Below are 16,659 nucleotides of genomic sequence, written 5' to 3'. Positions count from 1 at the left end.
ATTAAGTGCGTTTCCCCAACTCTTGACAAAGTACGAATTTGGCGAGCCACTTCTTTACATACTTCTTTACAGTGCCTAAAAGAACCTCTGAATTATAATAAAATACCAAATGGTAATGTGAAAATGATGAGCCTTTCTGAATTACAAATTTTCAAATCAAATGTTTATTTTTCTTTCAATTACTTTATAATAAATTATTATTATCAATGCCAAATGTTTATAAACTGTATACAACTTGATACTTGTGATTAAATTAATTCAGTACAATTTCTACGATCGTGATCATAACATATTTTTATCTTGGAGTCGTGTTCATTTGTACCTTATATACGTACTGAAAATTTTCTAAATGGTTAGGTTATCTATTATATCAGCTTCAGAACTACATTATGTTAAATGACGCAAAGGTTTTTAAGCAGGAGGACCCGCGTTGTAATGCATGTCGTGTCATAATTATTATAGCTCTACAAGTCATGCAATAAAGTACACTAAACATAATAATATATATTATATATACTAATAAAGATTGTGATTATACCACGTACAACACTTTTATTGTTCACTCATTATACCACATCATGTACTACAGTACATACTACCTCTAGCAGCAGGCCAGTGAAAAAAATACCAATAGTTTCTACAAAGTTTTATTAAAAAATGATACAAAATCTTACTCTAAAATTTGATTAAAAAACTAGTATTAAACGCAATAATAATTTTCAATTCAATTTTGCAATGGCACGGAAGATTTCCAGAAATTTTTTGATTTGTCACTAAAAATACTTAAATGGCTAGCGATGAATTGCCGAACGTTTCGTTCATCTGTTCGCACGTGAGGCCGGCGAAGCGGTTCTTGTGGTCGTAGTTGGGCCATTGTCTTATAGCTTCGTAGAGGATCGAGCCAGGGCTGGCGGTATCCCGCAAGTCCTTGGCGCCAACTATCAGGTAGTCGGGCCGGAGGTAGCCCAAGCGAACCCCTTCAGCCAATATCATACGAGTCCTGTTTAATTGGGCGTCAGTCACGCGGGAGTGATTTGGCATCTCTTCGCGGTAGTCACCTGTGATATAATGGAAGTATGTATTGCAATTTTTGCGTAAAATGTGTAAGTGAAAATTATTATTGGTGTTATGAACAAAACTGTACTTTAGTCAAACAAATCTATTACTCTCGAAGGCTATCATGACAGCTAAAAATTTTCTGTTTTAAACGGTAAATTCAACACATTTATGTTAAGCAACGTAAAATGTAACAATATTGATTTTACCAATAAATCCGATCCCAACAGCGCAACGGTTGTAGCCAAATGTATGTGCGCCCTCTATGTTCCAGCCACGGCCTTCGTAAACGCGCCCGTCGTTACCAATCAAGAAGTTATACCTATAATTACAATTTTACTAATTACAACATAATTTTTAACTATTCTTGATTAGAATATGAAGTTTAAATTACAATTTTCAAATCGTTTATTTTATTCTCAGACTACTACTAGGCTTATTTTTCTACGGAAAATTTCGCTGCAAATGAAACTAAATATATTATATATTTTTGATTTTGAAATAACAATTTGGCCAATGTGAAAAAATGTGTTGTAACTTGTACCTTTTATCAAAGATACATATTTTTTGTTCTACTATCTTTCGTAATCGCACTTATGCTACTTTCACATTAAGATAAAATTGTGCTAATTGTAATTTTCATTTTAATGAACTGTATTATTTACAGAATTACATTCGCTCATTAGTGCACTAACTGAATACTTTATTAGAAATCAAAGACCAGCTTCTAAGATATTAGGTCAAAGTCAATAATATTATAGCAGAAAATATACATATGATAATTACAAATAAAAATTGAACAAGAAACACGTGTATCCACCTACGGTATATCATAATTGAAGGTGCCGATGAAGTAATGTTGCATGTTGCGCAGCTGGGCCGCGCAAATCACAAATTTGGTGCAAGGCGAGCTCACAGTATGTTGCACAACGACCAGCATGAGCGGATTGAAATGTTCCGCGATTGCAGACTCGTTGAAGGGCTGGGCTAGCCACATCTCTCTGGTAATACGCCACTCGTGGGGTGCTGGAAATGTACCAAGTATAAAAAGAACAAACAGCTTGTAGAACTACTTAATAAAACGAACGAACTTTTAAAATAAGAGCTTATAGGAACGTTTGCTGATAATATATATACGTTTGCTGATAGCTTATAGCACAACTTATAGCAACTGGCCTTAAATAGTTTTCTTTCTTTCGTATTATCACAACAAGTAACAGATAACACTGGTTCAAATAATTGATCTCATTTTATTCTTATAAGAGCCTATGGTTATGAACTTCGATTAAAAGGATCGAAGAAAATAGAGCGTAAATTCAGTGCGTTTATAATAACTGTCTTTCTCAATTTATCTATACTGTTCAAATTGATTAAGGAAAATGTTAATATAGTGCCATATAAGTACTAGTTACAAAACTTCGTGACATCCTATTCACTCTGTTGTGTTTATGAGCTGCAAATACCCTTTCTAAGCGGCCGTACACGGGCAGCTCGAGCATTTAACGGCTGAGCGACGTACACGGACTGCTCGAGCTGTCGCTACAAACCGGGCAGTTGACGGCTTGAAGCGGTCGCGACGGCTCGAGCAGTCCGTGTACGGCAGTGAATGAATGTCTATAAATCACCGCGCGGTCGCGGCTTCAAGCCGTCGGGTCTCAACTGCTTGAAGCGGTCCGTGTACGGCCGCCCTAAGAGATGCTGTGGGTTTAAAAAGATATAGGTATATGATGGTGAATACCAGGGAACTTCATCAAAGTAATCGTAATATACCTAAAATGGTTTTCGCCAATTAAAAGTATTTTCGAGTCGGTTTTATCTAATAAGCCTTGCATTATCTATTGTTATAGGCGTGTATTGAAGATAAAAATACTCGAATTTTATGCATTTGAGAGTGTAAAAATGTACACGATAAGAATTATCAGGAATTTATCGAACCTATTCTTCGAATGCTAAGCTCTTACGTACGCACTTTCGTAGGCATCAAAATATGAGGTTAATTTATTAGTTGATATTATTCTCTATTTACTGTGGGTGATGTCGATAAAACTACTGTATGTACATAACTTTACACACACAGTTCATGACAAAAAATTCTAAGGCAATTTATAAATTCATAAGAACATCTTCACCAATCTTACAAAATGACTTACTCATGATGCTCATACACAAAAAATTACAAAACACAAATAAGACATACGTTTATCAATAAACAGATCGGCAGACTTCGTCGTCTGCACGGTGAAGTAGATTATAAGAGTGATACATGTGATTAGAACCATGAGTGCTGCTGCGCAAGACAACCGTTCCGTTCTAGAACTGTTCTTCACGACGTCCCACAGGTATTTGGGAAGAGAGAGCTCTGGAACAAATATTCAGTAATGGTTAGTATAAAATGTTCATAAAATGATTTCTCGAAAGCTGAGCCCCAAGCGGCCCGATCGGTCCCAGACACAATAGATTTTCTATTGTGTCTGTGGTTCCGGGGCCTGAGTTACTACAGGCTACAGTCTACACGATACGATAGGTAATCCAAAGTTGCAATAACTAACTATATTAGTTGTATGAACTTATAGTTAGAGAGCTATCAGCTAGCGCAAAGCTACCTGTATGTATTTGAACAGACCTGGATTTTTGTGTGTTGATTCCTCTATACCTACTATACATGAGATGGGGATTCACTAAGCCCAGAGTGGTGGACGGGGCGGGCGCTCAGGTAAGTCTGTACGCAATGAAAATGTCTACCGTGACGAAAATAGTGGGCTTAGTGATCCCCATCTCATATATAGTAGGTATAGAGGAATCAACATTCAACACACAAAAATCCAGGTCTGGTCAAATACATACAGACCGTAGCTTTGCGCTAGCTCTCTAACCATATTATGAATGCTATGAATCTGCTTCACTACATAGTATAAAACAAAGCAGCTTTCTCCGTCCCAATGTATTCCTAAAATTTTTAAAACTACGCAACGGATTTTTATGCGGCTTTTTTTAAAAGATATGTGTTTTTTCAATAGTGATTCAAGATGATGGTTTTAACTTTTAGTATATAATTTGTTATGTTTTAGACAAAGCGGGCGAAGCCGCGAGAGGAAAGCTAGTTTGTTATAATTTAACCAATTTTTTCTTGAGTAGGTATGCGTACGGCGTATATGCGTTATACACATAATATGGCGACGCCTACGTATTTAATAAGTGATACGGTAAGTTTTTATTGTACTACCTAAATAATTTGGAAAATCCAAAAGTGCACGCCTCATAATTTTTTTTAAATAATTATTTATTAATTATTATTTTTGTTTATTTAATAACAATTAAACCACATCGAATCAGACCCTGAAAAATGAAAGGGTTCTATTCCTGAGCATACTCAAGCGTAAGAGAAAAAAAAGACTCGATTAGTAAAGTATTTCGGTCGCTATCGTGTTAACAAGAAAATCCTCCGCACATACAGACACACGGACGTCCAAGACAGAACTTTTTTAAACTGTTTTTTAACTAGTTTAAATAACAAAAATGACATCAAAAATATCATGAATGTTAAAAATAGTGTTTTTTCTTAATATGTGTGTGTATGTATTATCTTACAAGTGCAATGAAATTTTTTTTTGAAATTTTTTTTGAATTTGAAAAAAATACATAAAGACATTTTAAGTTTGAAAAATCAGATGTTTTGCGCGAAGTGACAGTAGTACCCACCTCAACGCTTCGCTTATGAGGCGTGCAATAGATGGCGTTATTTCAAAACCAACTGTATTCGCAGATAATAAAAAAGAAATGACCTATATCACGTCCGCCCCGGATTGGCGTGAAAGGATGTGGGTTCGATTCCCGCTTCGTGGTCGATTTTTTTTCTATTCTTTATAAATTTACGTATAATTGAACTGTAGGTACATAGTTCTAATTAAACTGTTTTAATTATACCATTTGCAAATCTTCTTTTGGTGTTCAAATAATGTGCCTATAGGTACAAATGCACCATAATAATTTATAGCTTATAAATAAAATAAAATTGCTTTTATCAATATTATCTATTAATATTGATTTGAGATAAGAAATAAATAAGCTCTATGTATACTAACTTAAGATGTACGTACAATATGCCCTTTTGGATTTATTATCGTATTTTTCACTTTTATTAAAGTAAGCATCATGCATTAGCCATCTGGCTCATTTGGACATAAGTACAAAGCTTATAAATTGAGGAAGCATTCTGAAGCGATTAATCACTGATTGGTTTTTTGAATATTAATAATATAAAATATAAAGTAATAGGTACCTTGTTACTTTATATTTAATGTTTACCTTCGTTAAATTAGGTAGTTATTTCATCGTAGCTACAAGTAGGTACCTAGTTGTCGTTATAGTAGCATTTTCTATTTGAATACCGGTCTAATAAGCAAAACACATTTTTATGTGTAAGAGTGTTATTTAGAAAATCGTTAGGTACCTAGGTAAAGGGAAATTCTTAAAATTAAGTGTTAGTTAGCATAAGTGAAATATTTGGAAAGTTTGAGGGCATCCATTATTTACTTGAGGCGATTTAGTTTCCTCTTTGCTAAAGCTTCACGTAATTATTGGATGCCCCCTTTCTAGAAAAACTAAATATTGTTTTTGTAAAACACATGTATTGTAATATAAAAAATACAATTTGCCAACTTGTGGCGTTACTGAGATCTACACAATATAATTGTTATTTAAAATCAATACATTTAAAATCAGACTTATAAAGGAAAATAGATTTTAAAAGGTATTATTGTTGTTTAAGGAAATATACGTGCCTTAGCATGTACTCATACCTAATAAGTGTGTTACACATTGTTGTAGCCCATGTTATCAACTCTCAAATTGTTTATAACTAGGTACATAATTTATTAATTTCTGCAACGAAATAAAGCTTGACCAGCTTAAGTCGAGACAATCAATGGGTAGGTACCTACTATCTTAATTTATTAAATTAGTAATATGCTCAATATCACTAAAATGACCATAATTCTCCCGAAATAGTAAAATATAATTTTTAATTAGCTTAACACTTCCTGCGCAATTGCTTCAACAAATACAATATGTTCTTTGGTCTGCCTATTCATTGCGCAGCTGTCAATGATGTTAGTCGTTGACCACATCATGAAATAAAATTCAATACATTTTAGCTATACCTACAAAATAGTAAATAGGTATTGTAATTCCAACGATGCTACCCTGGTAAACAGCCACTGACGTTTGCAGGATTCCAATGCGTCAATTTTTGTATCGATGCCATCACATTTTGGCCAGGAGGTACGGTCAAGGGCTGAACTTGGCATTGGCCAAACACAGTATAGTCTGGTCTCAATACACCTACATTAACAAGTGTTTCAAGTAGTTTGTTTATATGATCAAATTGTGCATCATCAGGCATATCTCTTACGTAGTTTCCTAGGAACATGACGGTAATACTCCTTCTATTCCAAGCAGCGACCATTGCACCCATTACGTTAGCACCCCTACCCTCAAATACAAAACCATTCCCTCCAACGAGATAATTAGGACCAATATCCAGTAAGCCCCATCTTAAGTGATCTTGCTGAATAGAAACCATAAGTTCAATACACGAGTACTTCTGGTTGCAGTGGCGTGTAGCGGAATGCCCGATTATTACGTAGGACAATGGAAGGGCAAGGAAGTCTTGTCTATATTCAGGCATAGCTTGCCAGTCTCCTCGACGGTGGTACCAGGGTTCCTTTAGACCTGGGCAAAGAAGAATGACTTAATTACACGCAAGGCCAGACATTTGATAACCATTTGAACACAATTATAATAAGAATATATATTCGAAGAATGTTGAAATATTTGACTACTTTACCTATATCTAAGCGGGCTTGTTGAGTGGCAAGGGCTATGTAGATGAGGTAGATTGCCAACCCGCAGGCGACAAGAAAGGCCCAACAGACGAAGACTGCGACGCTGCATCGTACCCTGCGCGCATGCTTCGTTGACACCAATTCGAGGCCAAGAATACGGCCTGAAAGCAATAGAAATACACTCATCAAGTGGAGAAGAATCTCTAAATATATGTAATGCAATCATGTTATACGTTTTTGTTTTATATTATAGATATGTATTGACTGGATCTACGTAGATTTCCAATAAGTGATGCAATGGCAGAACAAACAGCATAGTAGCTACTATTCAAAGATCAGCCGCTCTAAATACATTTTTTGTTTCATTTTCAGAGTTAAAACCTTTGACGTACCTATTGACTTTATGGCATGACGCGATTTCATATTGTATGCACGTAACAATTTTAGAATCTGGTAAAACCCAATGACGAGGTGGATCCAAGGTTATAAATTATATTTAAAAAAATATATTTCTTGGATTTGTGTAAACAGATATATATAATATCTGTAATTCTGTCGTTTGACATTAATAGTTCATCGTGATAGGGTATGTAAGGTTATCTTGTGAAGTTACGTGCTTGCTTAGATTTAATAGGATTAAATCTAAAGAAAAAGTATTGCAAAATATAAAATATTATTGTCACAACGTAAATTGTCTATATAAATCATAACACAAAATAACAAATAATATTTTAACATTAATAAAGCATTCGGCAGTTCGATGTTAGCGGCAATAGTAGGTAATAATCACAATAATCATTTAAGATTCTTTTTTACAAAAAAGTGTCATTTGTATAATAGATAATATAAGTAATATTGTTTGTCAAACAAATTATTATCAGTGAGCGTCTCAATTATATTTTTAGCGACATAAATTAGTTATTACTTATTAGGGCTTATCGTGATACAGAGCGATAAAAAAATGTTGACCTGCATTCAGATAACACTAATTGTATTAAAGTTATCAATTTATTGCATTCAATCGCACCTGATACTTTCTATTGTTGAATCGAGTGTTATTAGTAGATCTAACCTATTTATGTATTATTCTTTTGCATTGTAATTGAATTTATTAAAGCGTTTATTAAATCAAATTTAGCGGGGTACACTAACGTACACAATGATAAATTTCCGTAATGCAATATATTTAATTTCGTTGTTGGTATTTTTGACGATAAAATTGCATATATTATCTATGGGATTATCGGAATTAAAATTTAAGCATAACTTTGCCTGAATGTATTAAATAAATCCTTAATTAATTAATCATTGTTAATAGGTATGACAGCTACGCGAGTCGCGACGCACTACTAATATAAAAACAATATTTTGATATGATTGATTGAGTTATTTACCTACATCGCACTTGCAAAGTAGGTTTATCAAGACTATAGCTTAATAAGTAAATTTATGCGCCATCTATCAACGAAATTAATTCAGTAATTGGAAACGGATAGCAAATATAGAGCCACTTTTAAATAAATATCTGTGAATGACCATTCAAAATTAACAAAGGAGTATTGGATCCAAATATGATTTGTAATTAATTTCAAAATATGAATTGTAAACGAACAAATAATCTTCCTTATTGCTTATTATTATGCGACACAACGATCTATTCTGAATTGTATTTTGTCTTTGTTTTATTTTATGTCTATGTCATGCATAAAACCACATCGCATAGCTATCGTGTATGTATAGTTAATAGTATATATACCTATATTGTAATGTGATTAATTTATATGTGACAATAGATTAAAGATTTTTAGTCTGGGTGCCCTTGACGCCCTTACTTGAACCACAGCTTGAACTCTTGAGTTATAGGTAGTTATTCTTTTATCAAGTAGTTGTCAACTTTTTCAGCGATGTTTATCATATTGAATTCACATTTTAGTTTTTTAAATGACCTAGAACTGCGTAAAAAATGAACTTAAAGATAAGTAAGTAGGTATAATGTTTATAGACATAGAGCCCTCTATATAGAGCCACACATTCAAAACATAATTTAGTAAACGCAACAACAATATTATATTCATATACTTATTGTACATATAAATATTCTCATATCGCTAGCAGAGCAATGCCAATGCGCAAGCAAATGTAATTAACAACACAACAAGTTAATCATTTCAATAGTATCTAAGTGAAAACATAAACATGGACGAGGAAAATCCTATAAAGAAATCCTTACCTTTGATCATTTCCGCGTTTTGGACATTTTGTGTTACGGAGACAAATTTGGGGCCGATGTGTACCCTGGACGACTTGTTGACGTTTAGGTTGGAAACTTGCGGTGTGGACGCCGCCGCGCTCGTGCTGGCGGCGGCGAGGATGCGGTCGTCCATGAGGACCACGGAGTTCGCCGTCCCTGGTCCATTACACGCAATTGCCTCGTTACCATTGTCTCTTTCCGTCCACATAACAAACACTGGCGGCGCGGTGGTGACGCAATCACACAACAACAACGAACGACGTCCCACTGCTCGTTCCGAGTTGTGACTAATGAACACATCGCCGCAGTCGAATGAGAACCTATAGCCGGTTCGGGGTTTGCAAACGTATTGTAGGTTTGCAACGGAGATAAGGAAATCATTATCTTCAAACACTATTTTTAACCGTAACGCCGAAGAATTAAGGATTACAATGATATATAGAGTGACGTGATTATTTAATTAACACTCGAAAAATGCAATTTGTGTGATATACAACATTATTTACAATGTTTTCCTTTTAAGCATCTCAATGATCATTTTCACTGGTCGACCTGTATGATCTTAATACGTACTAGAAACGTTTTGCATTTGCAGTTAATTTGTAAGGTCCATGAAGATGGTAAGTATACGAGTCATAACGATACAATTAACTCACAATCAATTGACAACAAAACGGTAGGCGCATGTGCATTTCAAATCTACATATTGGCAAATAAATACAGCTATTAGGCTGCCTTAGGCTGCCTGTCCAGTGTCCACCGAAGCGGAGCGAGTTACTTCATACTCATACGTTAATTCAAATACTAAATACCTACTATATATAAGTACATCTGCTGTAAATTTAAAATGTAAAGTTGACATGATTTTAAAAGAGCAACTAGCTCCGTAGAAACTGCTTTCCGAATCGATGGTTTTTTTAAATGATATCACCATTCACCATACAAAAATCATGGGATTGTTTAGGTCACCTAGATTTTCTGACTTTTCTTACGCCGTAATTCAATTTTCAGCGATTTAGTTTTCTCTATTTAAATCGATAATCCATACTAATATTATAAATGCGAAAGTAACTCTGTCTGTCTGTCTGTTACTCAATCACGCCTAAACTACTGAACCAATTTTCATGAAATTTGGTATGGAGATATTTTGATACCCGAGAAAGGACATAGGCTACTTTTTATCCCGGGAAAATGACGCAATCCCGGAAATCCTACGGGAACGGGAACTATGCGGGTTTTTCTTTGACTGCGTGGGCGAAGCCGCGGGCGGAAACCTAGTAATAACTACATATGAATTACATCACATGAAGTACTAATAGGGCTTCTTTTTAAATTAAAATAAAGTATAAACTAGCTGGTACAAGTATATAAAATTAGTTCTTACCTTATTTATTGACTGATCTTTGTGGTACTCTTCCCTGTATCGCTACACGATTTGTTGCATATCAGAACGTAAAGTAATGATTTTATACTGACTCCTAGAATTTATTTGCTTTTTCCCGATGATAATAAGACATCTACAAGGGGCAGGGAAATATAATAGCACTTATGAGATTATCAAGATAATCATTTTGTTGTGTGCTTTGTTTTCAAATTGGGGAAGAACCGTTTAGATAAAACCCAAAAAGTACCGTTAATTTTATAATTATCCGGAAGAAATATTTTATCAATTTAATAACATATCTAGTGTAAACTGGTTTGGACTGGATTTATAAAATATATACGAGGTTTACGTAAAATGGCCAAAATTTATCTAGTACGTCGCGGTCGATGTGATAGTTATCTACAGTTAAGCATTTTTGCAAAATCATTGCAATCATATTTTGAAATACTTAGTTAATACCTATTAATTTGTAAAAAGTTGTTGAAATTCACAAAATTGTATTTACATTTTTATAAAATTTTAGGCTAAAAATATATCTACAAGTATTTTCAGGAACTCATGATAGTTTCATTTATATAAATAAAAGTAGTGAAGGATTTACAAATGTGCCTTTATTAAAACTTCCGACTCCTGAAGTACTTATATGTGTAAATTTTCTATAAATAAACTGAAAGGCGTCATAATTTTTAAGTCAATATTTCATACAAAACTAGCTGACCCAGCAAACTTTGATTGGTTGGATACCATTATGTATACTTAAAATAAAAAAAATAGTTATATTTATACTTTTGCTGTTTACAGTTATTAAAAAAATCTATACTTATACTTCATACACAAAATATGAAGTCGATGAAAAAATGGTCAAGTTGTTTCGAAGTTGTTACAAACAGCCAGGCACGATTATTTATATCTTTGGTTAATATATACATATAGAGATAATATAATTGCATTAAATTCTCTGCGGATTTACAGAAGTTATTTTTTATTGCATTAGAATAATTAAATCGATAAAAGGTTTAGAGATAATTATTATAATTAGCATTTTGGAATAGACGCTACATAATATATGAACAAATCACAGAAGGAGATATCGTGAGAAAACTTTTTTATGTCGACATTTTCCAGTAAAGCTCAAGTGTCAAAGATACCTATGAGGGTCGAGTGGAAAATAGTAAAGTGCGCTCTTTTTTATTGAGATTTGAGAAATCTAAAGTTTTATATAATTTGATAATTGGTTAGCAAATAGCCTTATGCCTTGAGAAAATATTCAAAATCTTTAAAGGGTCATCATGGACATTATAATAATAACGCAAAACCCAGATGTAAAAAGTGCGAAACCATATAGGTACCTACCTACCTATGTATTCGCATTTTTTTATACCTATTTCGATTCTTGAGCTCTTTCTTTCTAAATACATATTTGTATGGTTGTGTTTATTATATTTTACAAAATGTTTATAGTACCTAGTTAAAACTGTTTCGTGACAGGAGGAAAGACCAAAATACATGATATATAATAAATTAAAATTAAAGTCCCTGTCCAGGTCTTCTAAGAACAGCAAAAATTGTGATAAGTAACTAATAAAAATTGCATTTGAGCAAATTTATTTTTGTATTCTTAAGTATAACTAATAGGTGTTTTAATATCTAGTGTTTTGTTCCACCTCATCAGTATAGACACGTACACTGTACAGGTGAGTTGTTAATGGTACAGGTAAATTAAAACACAAAAATTACAACAAACTAAGTGTTTATTTTCATCACAAATTCGTATGACAATACAGTGTAATTTAACATAATTTTAATTAAACAAAGGAAGTGTTATTTCCAAGTGAAATATACTATGTTCTACAATTACAGCTACTTATATTTTTATACAATAACATATTATATATTTTTACACTTTATGTTAATTATCACGTGGTTTTGTTACCCTAAAGTTGGTACCCACCGCGCGTACCACAAACGAATATAAATTTTATTCTATATCATGCCTGTCAGCATTACATGCCGGGGCCAAATCATCACAACTACATACCAAAATTCGAAAATATCGCAGGCATTATATTTAAGTTACTTTAATTCGCATCTGCATTACAATCAACTGGATTTGAGATGCGTGGATAATTAGTTTTCATTCTAAGTTGTTGTCCAATACGTATACATTACGTATATTAATGCTTCATAGGTATACTTAAGTCTACACCGTTGCATAAATTGCTAGGAATTTTGAATGAAACGATAGTAAAAGAAACATTCATGCCTTATTACAATAAATACTATATTATTTAAAATAAGGGATTTTTCTGTAAATATATCGCCTACGACATCACTATATTAAACATAGCAATGGGTAAACATTAACTTAATCTAAATATTTATAAACTTATGCATACTATTAATTTATTTGATCTAGACCTCATAAATCTGATATTATAATAATAATTAGCTAAACGTGAAATCAACTTAATGTTTAGCTGTGTTTACAAAGATTTAAACAAAATTGTTTATATATGAAAATGCATTCACACGACGTATAAATAGTGCAACTTGTTAATTAATCAAATCATAAACTAATCAGCAAAATAACTAAACAAAAATAAAAATAACGCCACCAACATTAGTTGTTGCATTTAAAAACATCACGGTGAAGGTTATTATAAAACTAGTGCTGAAATAATTTAAAGATTAAACGAAAAGATTACACAGATGAACTAATCATTGCCTCTAAAATTACAATATGATAAATAACTATTAAGATACAGAAATGATGAATGAATATTGTTTTTGGTCAAATATTCTCTATAAAAGAAAACAAGTAGACGTACAACTGTACGATAGAGGACCTTTACGCTTCACATGACATCTTTGGTGCCAGCCAAAAACCCAATAAAGTCTACGTTAATTTTTTATTTATTTGTTTAACAAAATTAAAAAATTTTGTAGTTCAAAAGTTGATGATTCGAAGTATAGGTAGGTACTCATTGTGAACATCATATTATAATTATAAGATCGTAGTTCCTTAGTAATAAATTGTAGTCTTTGTATAAAATACAAACATATGTAAAATTTTAAAACAAAGACCACAATTAAGAAATAATAAAAGAACAGTAAACACAGCTGGTTATTCATTCATAAAACCCATAATTAAATGACGTGTTCCTTTCGTTAAATATTGTCGCAACTACAATATATAATACAGTAGCGTAAAGATTAAAAAAAAAACTTCCAAGAATTGAGACATGAAATGAACATTACTTATTTACTGGAATATGCACATCTTTAAATATGCACTTTCTTTAAATCTTTTATGATTCGTTGATTGCTATGTATTCAAATCAAGTTACATACATATAATAATTTACCGTTGAATCGTATGTCAATCGTAATCGCATTTATAATAATATTGATGACACGCAAAATATAGTCTTGATCTAATCTTGTTAGTTGGTATAACGGTAAATGAAGTCCGAGAAAGTCAACAGATAAGATATGGATTTATCTTTTATTTTCAATTTTAATAGTACTTCATTCAGGATTTTGCTTGCCTCTTGTTGTCTTAATACTACACACTGCATTGAAATGTAGCCGATTAGCCGTCATTAATGCATAGTTATGTAAAATGGTATATTTATACAAAATATATTAAATTTTGTCTTTGAAGGTATTTTTGGAAAAAACATTTATCCAAAATGTAAAATTTTGAACTATTCTTATACGTATATAGTTTTGATATTTAGTGAAAATAAAGAATTTCACAGAGCCGTATCAAAAGAATATTATCGATTAATCGATGTTTCGGAAAACCTTTGTACTTAAAACTCTGGTCGCTTCGTGAACAGAAGCCAAAACTTACTTATCGAATACGTATAAATAGATCTAAATAAATTCGAAATTATAATTTCAGTGTGATTTTGTACCTAAATGTTTTGTGTATGGCAAAATAGCACTGAAAAGTGCCTGGCGGTAAGGCGATCCGAGCGATCGTATCCAACGCTTTACAGATGCGTTATGATGATCTCGTCGTCGATTTCATCCTTCTCGTCGTCTTCCTCTGGGGGCTGTTTAGCTGCTTCTGCCGCAGCCACTGGGTTGTCAGCGATGGCCTTCAATCGGCGAGTCTGTAACGACAAATGCATGGTTCAATTCTCATTGAATGATCGACGACAATAAACTACATTATAAGATGATAATTGTATTGATTGCGTGTTTTTATTCATTGTTTGAAGACAAAATACATTTCACAACTTGTTACAATTGAAATATGAAATGGGTCAATAAATCTATATCATATTGTTGCTAGAGCAATGACGTAATAATGGAAGGACGGGTGTTTTTTAACAATTTGATTAATGACTACGGATGTAAGTGTTCACCTTTCGCTTGTGCAGGATTTCGACAATAATGTATCCAACAACGCCAATGAGGAGCACGACCATCATGACGTACAGCTTCATCCTAGCGCAGAGGTGTGTGGAGTAAGCGTAGGCTACCACGAACCCAGCGGCTTCCCACAGTCTGTAGTTCGAGAACGCAGCCTCTTTGTTACGCCTGAAAAGTACTCCATACAGACCTGAAACAATTATAATATATTGAATAATGTTTTCATCTGAAATTGAAATCTATTTATCCTACACACGATAGTTTTTAATATTGGCATCTTATATACTATGTGCATAATATAAAACCGAGGCAAAATTAATATACGAATTCCTATAGAACTGGAACAGATTAGAATTTCCACCTCCTAAATTTGCTTTTATATACCTAAACATGATAGTGCGTTTTTCACATTATATTGTAGGTACCTAGTTATGTATTGAAGTATTAATTGTATATTTGTAGTCTCATCCGGGAAATAGTTAAAGGTAATCGTTCAAAAGGTAATTTATTTATGAAGTTTCGATAAAAACGTGCCTTTGTAAAGCGTGCGTGACAGTTTTGTTGCTTCAAAATCACTCTGAGACATCGATACAACAGCGTCCTAAATCTTGCTGTAACCACGCAGTTGGACAATAGTGACATATTATATTATTTCAGTACAGTTTTTTTTTCATTGTAAAATCATAATATCAAACTATACGAACCCATAGAATGGCACAGATTGAACTTTGATTGAACACTCGAATTAAAAATTTTAATATTTAGTATGCGAAATGAAAAAAAAAACAAAGCCCGCTTAAATAAGTAATAAACAAAATTGTTTTAAAATATGTCTGTTTATCGTCCATAAGTGACTTATTTTATGTTATATGACGGATAAGTGGAAAACTGGTGGATAATAATGGCACGAGTAAAGTAGCATGTAACAGAAGGATGCTTCAGTCACATTTATCTCATAATTACATTTAATTGTGATTTAAGTGTTAATAGAACTTAGTTCTCATATTAAATTAACAGATAGCATCGATCTAGCGGGCATTGTAATTACACAGTACGCTAACAATTTTAACGCTTGTTAAGGATATTTATTTGAAAGATAAACCATTTCCTTGATGACAATGCACTGAATTTTCTAGATTTTCATGAAACATTTATGTAGAATTACAAGTACGTTAACTTGACTTTAACAAACACATAAATGGTACAATGCCTATTCATATCAAGGATCGATCGAGTTTTACAAAAAATAAACCTGAATATTGCAAAATTAAACAGGACATGTATCTGACACAAAGTTTAAGGTAAGATATATTATTAATTATTCATTAAATCGATTTGTTTTGTCATCAAATGTTTTGGGCGCTAATTTACCTAGCTAATTAGAAAATCACATATTTTTAAAATACAACTAAATTCAAACAAGAGTTTTAAGTATGATATTTTTTACTGTGTATGGCAAGTATAAAAGTGGCTTAAGTGGGTCATATATTTGAACCCTGACATTCCAATATAGAAATGAGGAAAGTAGAATAGCAAAGGCACAGTATAACCAGTTTGCATGTTTGTTCCAAAAAGTACCGTACTCTGGTCCGTATTTGATCGTATTGTAGAAATAATATTTAAAACTGTTCAGTAGGTACTATACAAGTATTTATTACAGGAAGTCAGTCATTTTTCATAGAAAAAAACTGAATGGAAGTAGGTAACTTTTTATAACTACAAGGAAACATGTCTTACTAAAA

At 32.8% G+C, this 16,659-nt stretch overlaps 2 protein-coding genes across 5 annotated transcripts in view; both read right to left on the bottom strand.

The window, feature by feature from the left end:
- Positions 1-542: 542 nt before the first annotated feature.
- Positions 543-9,450, bottom strand: LOC149491140 (peptidoglycan recognition protein-like). 3 transcript variants are annotated; one of them, XM_089705210.1, is made up of 6 exons: positions 9,130-9,450; positions 6,902-7,060; positions 3,254-3,415; positions 1,881-2,082; positions 1,266-1,378; positions 543-1,058 (listed from the first exon to the last, which is right to left on the bottom strand). In XM_089705210.1, exons 1-6 carry the CDS (start codon positions 9,356-9,358, stop codon positions 784-786), a joined length of 1,140 nt encoding a protein of 379 aa, XP_089561336.1. In that variant the 5' UTR covers positions 9,359-9,450; the 3' UTR covers positions 543-783. The 3 variants fall into 3 exon arrangements, with proteins under 3 accessions (XP_089561336.1, XP_089561197.1, XP_089561262.1); XM_089705071.1 differs by lacking the exon at positions 6,902-7,060 and having other exon boundaries at positions 9,130-9,449; XM_089705136.1 differs by lacking the exons at positions 543-1,058; positions 1,266-1,378; positions 1,881-2,082; positions 3,254-3,415 and adding an exon at positions 5,561-6,786.
- A 2,817-nt stretch (positions 9,451-12,267) lies between these two features.
- The window catches only part of LOC149491139 (UNC93-like protein), a 65,102-nt gene continuing 60,710 nt past the window's right edge, over positions 12,268-16,659 (bottom strand). For both annotated transcript variants that reach the window (XM_089703591.1, XM_089703523.1), the window contains 2 exons: positions 14,911-15,107; positions 12,268-14,655 (listed from right to left, as the gene is read on the bottom strand). In XM_089703591.1, coding sequence (XP_089559717.1) covers positions 14,533-14,655; positions 14,911-15,107 — 320 coding nt within the window. In that variant the 3' untranslated portion in view covers positions 12,268-14,532. The remainder of the gene's footprint in view (positions 14,656-14,910; positions 15,108-16,659) is intronic.

This window comes from Colias philodice, chromosome 1 (genome assembly GCF_061535455.1).
Source record: "Colias philodice isolate Cphi_HAF_F1 chromosome 1, ilColPhil1 Martin Lab GWU primary, whole genome shotgun sequence".
Taxonomy (NCBI): Eukaryota; Metazoa; Arthropoda; class Insecta; order Lepidoptera; family Pieridae; genus Colias; species Colias philodice.
Note: the sequence above shows the minus strand (reverse complement) of the source record. Positions and strands in the feature narration are given on the sequence as shown.

Excerpts from the sequence above, each read along its gene's own strand:
- LOC149491140 (XM_089705210.1), bottom strand. The coding sequence starts at position 9,358 with ATGTGGACGGAAAGAGACAATGGTAACGAGGCAATTGCGTGTAATGGA. Across the intron at positions 3,416-6,901 it reads ACAAGCCCGCTTAGATATAG|AGCTCTCTCTTCCCAAATAC; the intron begins GTAAAGTAGTCA and ends TATTTGTTCCAG. Across the intron at positions 1,379-1,880 it reads ACCTTCAATTATGATATACC|GTATAACTTCTTGATTGGTA; the intron begins GTAGGTGGATAC and ends TTGTAATTATAG.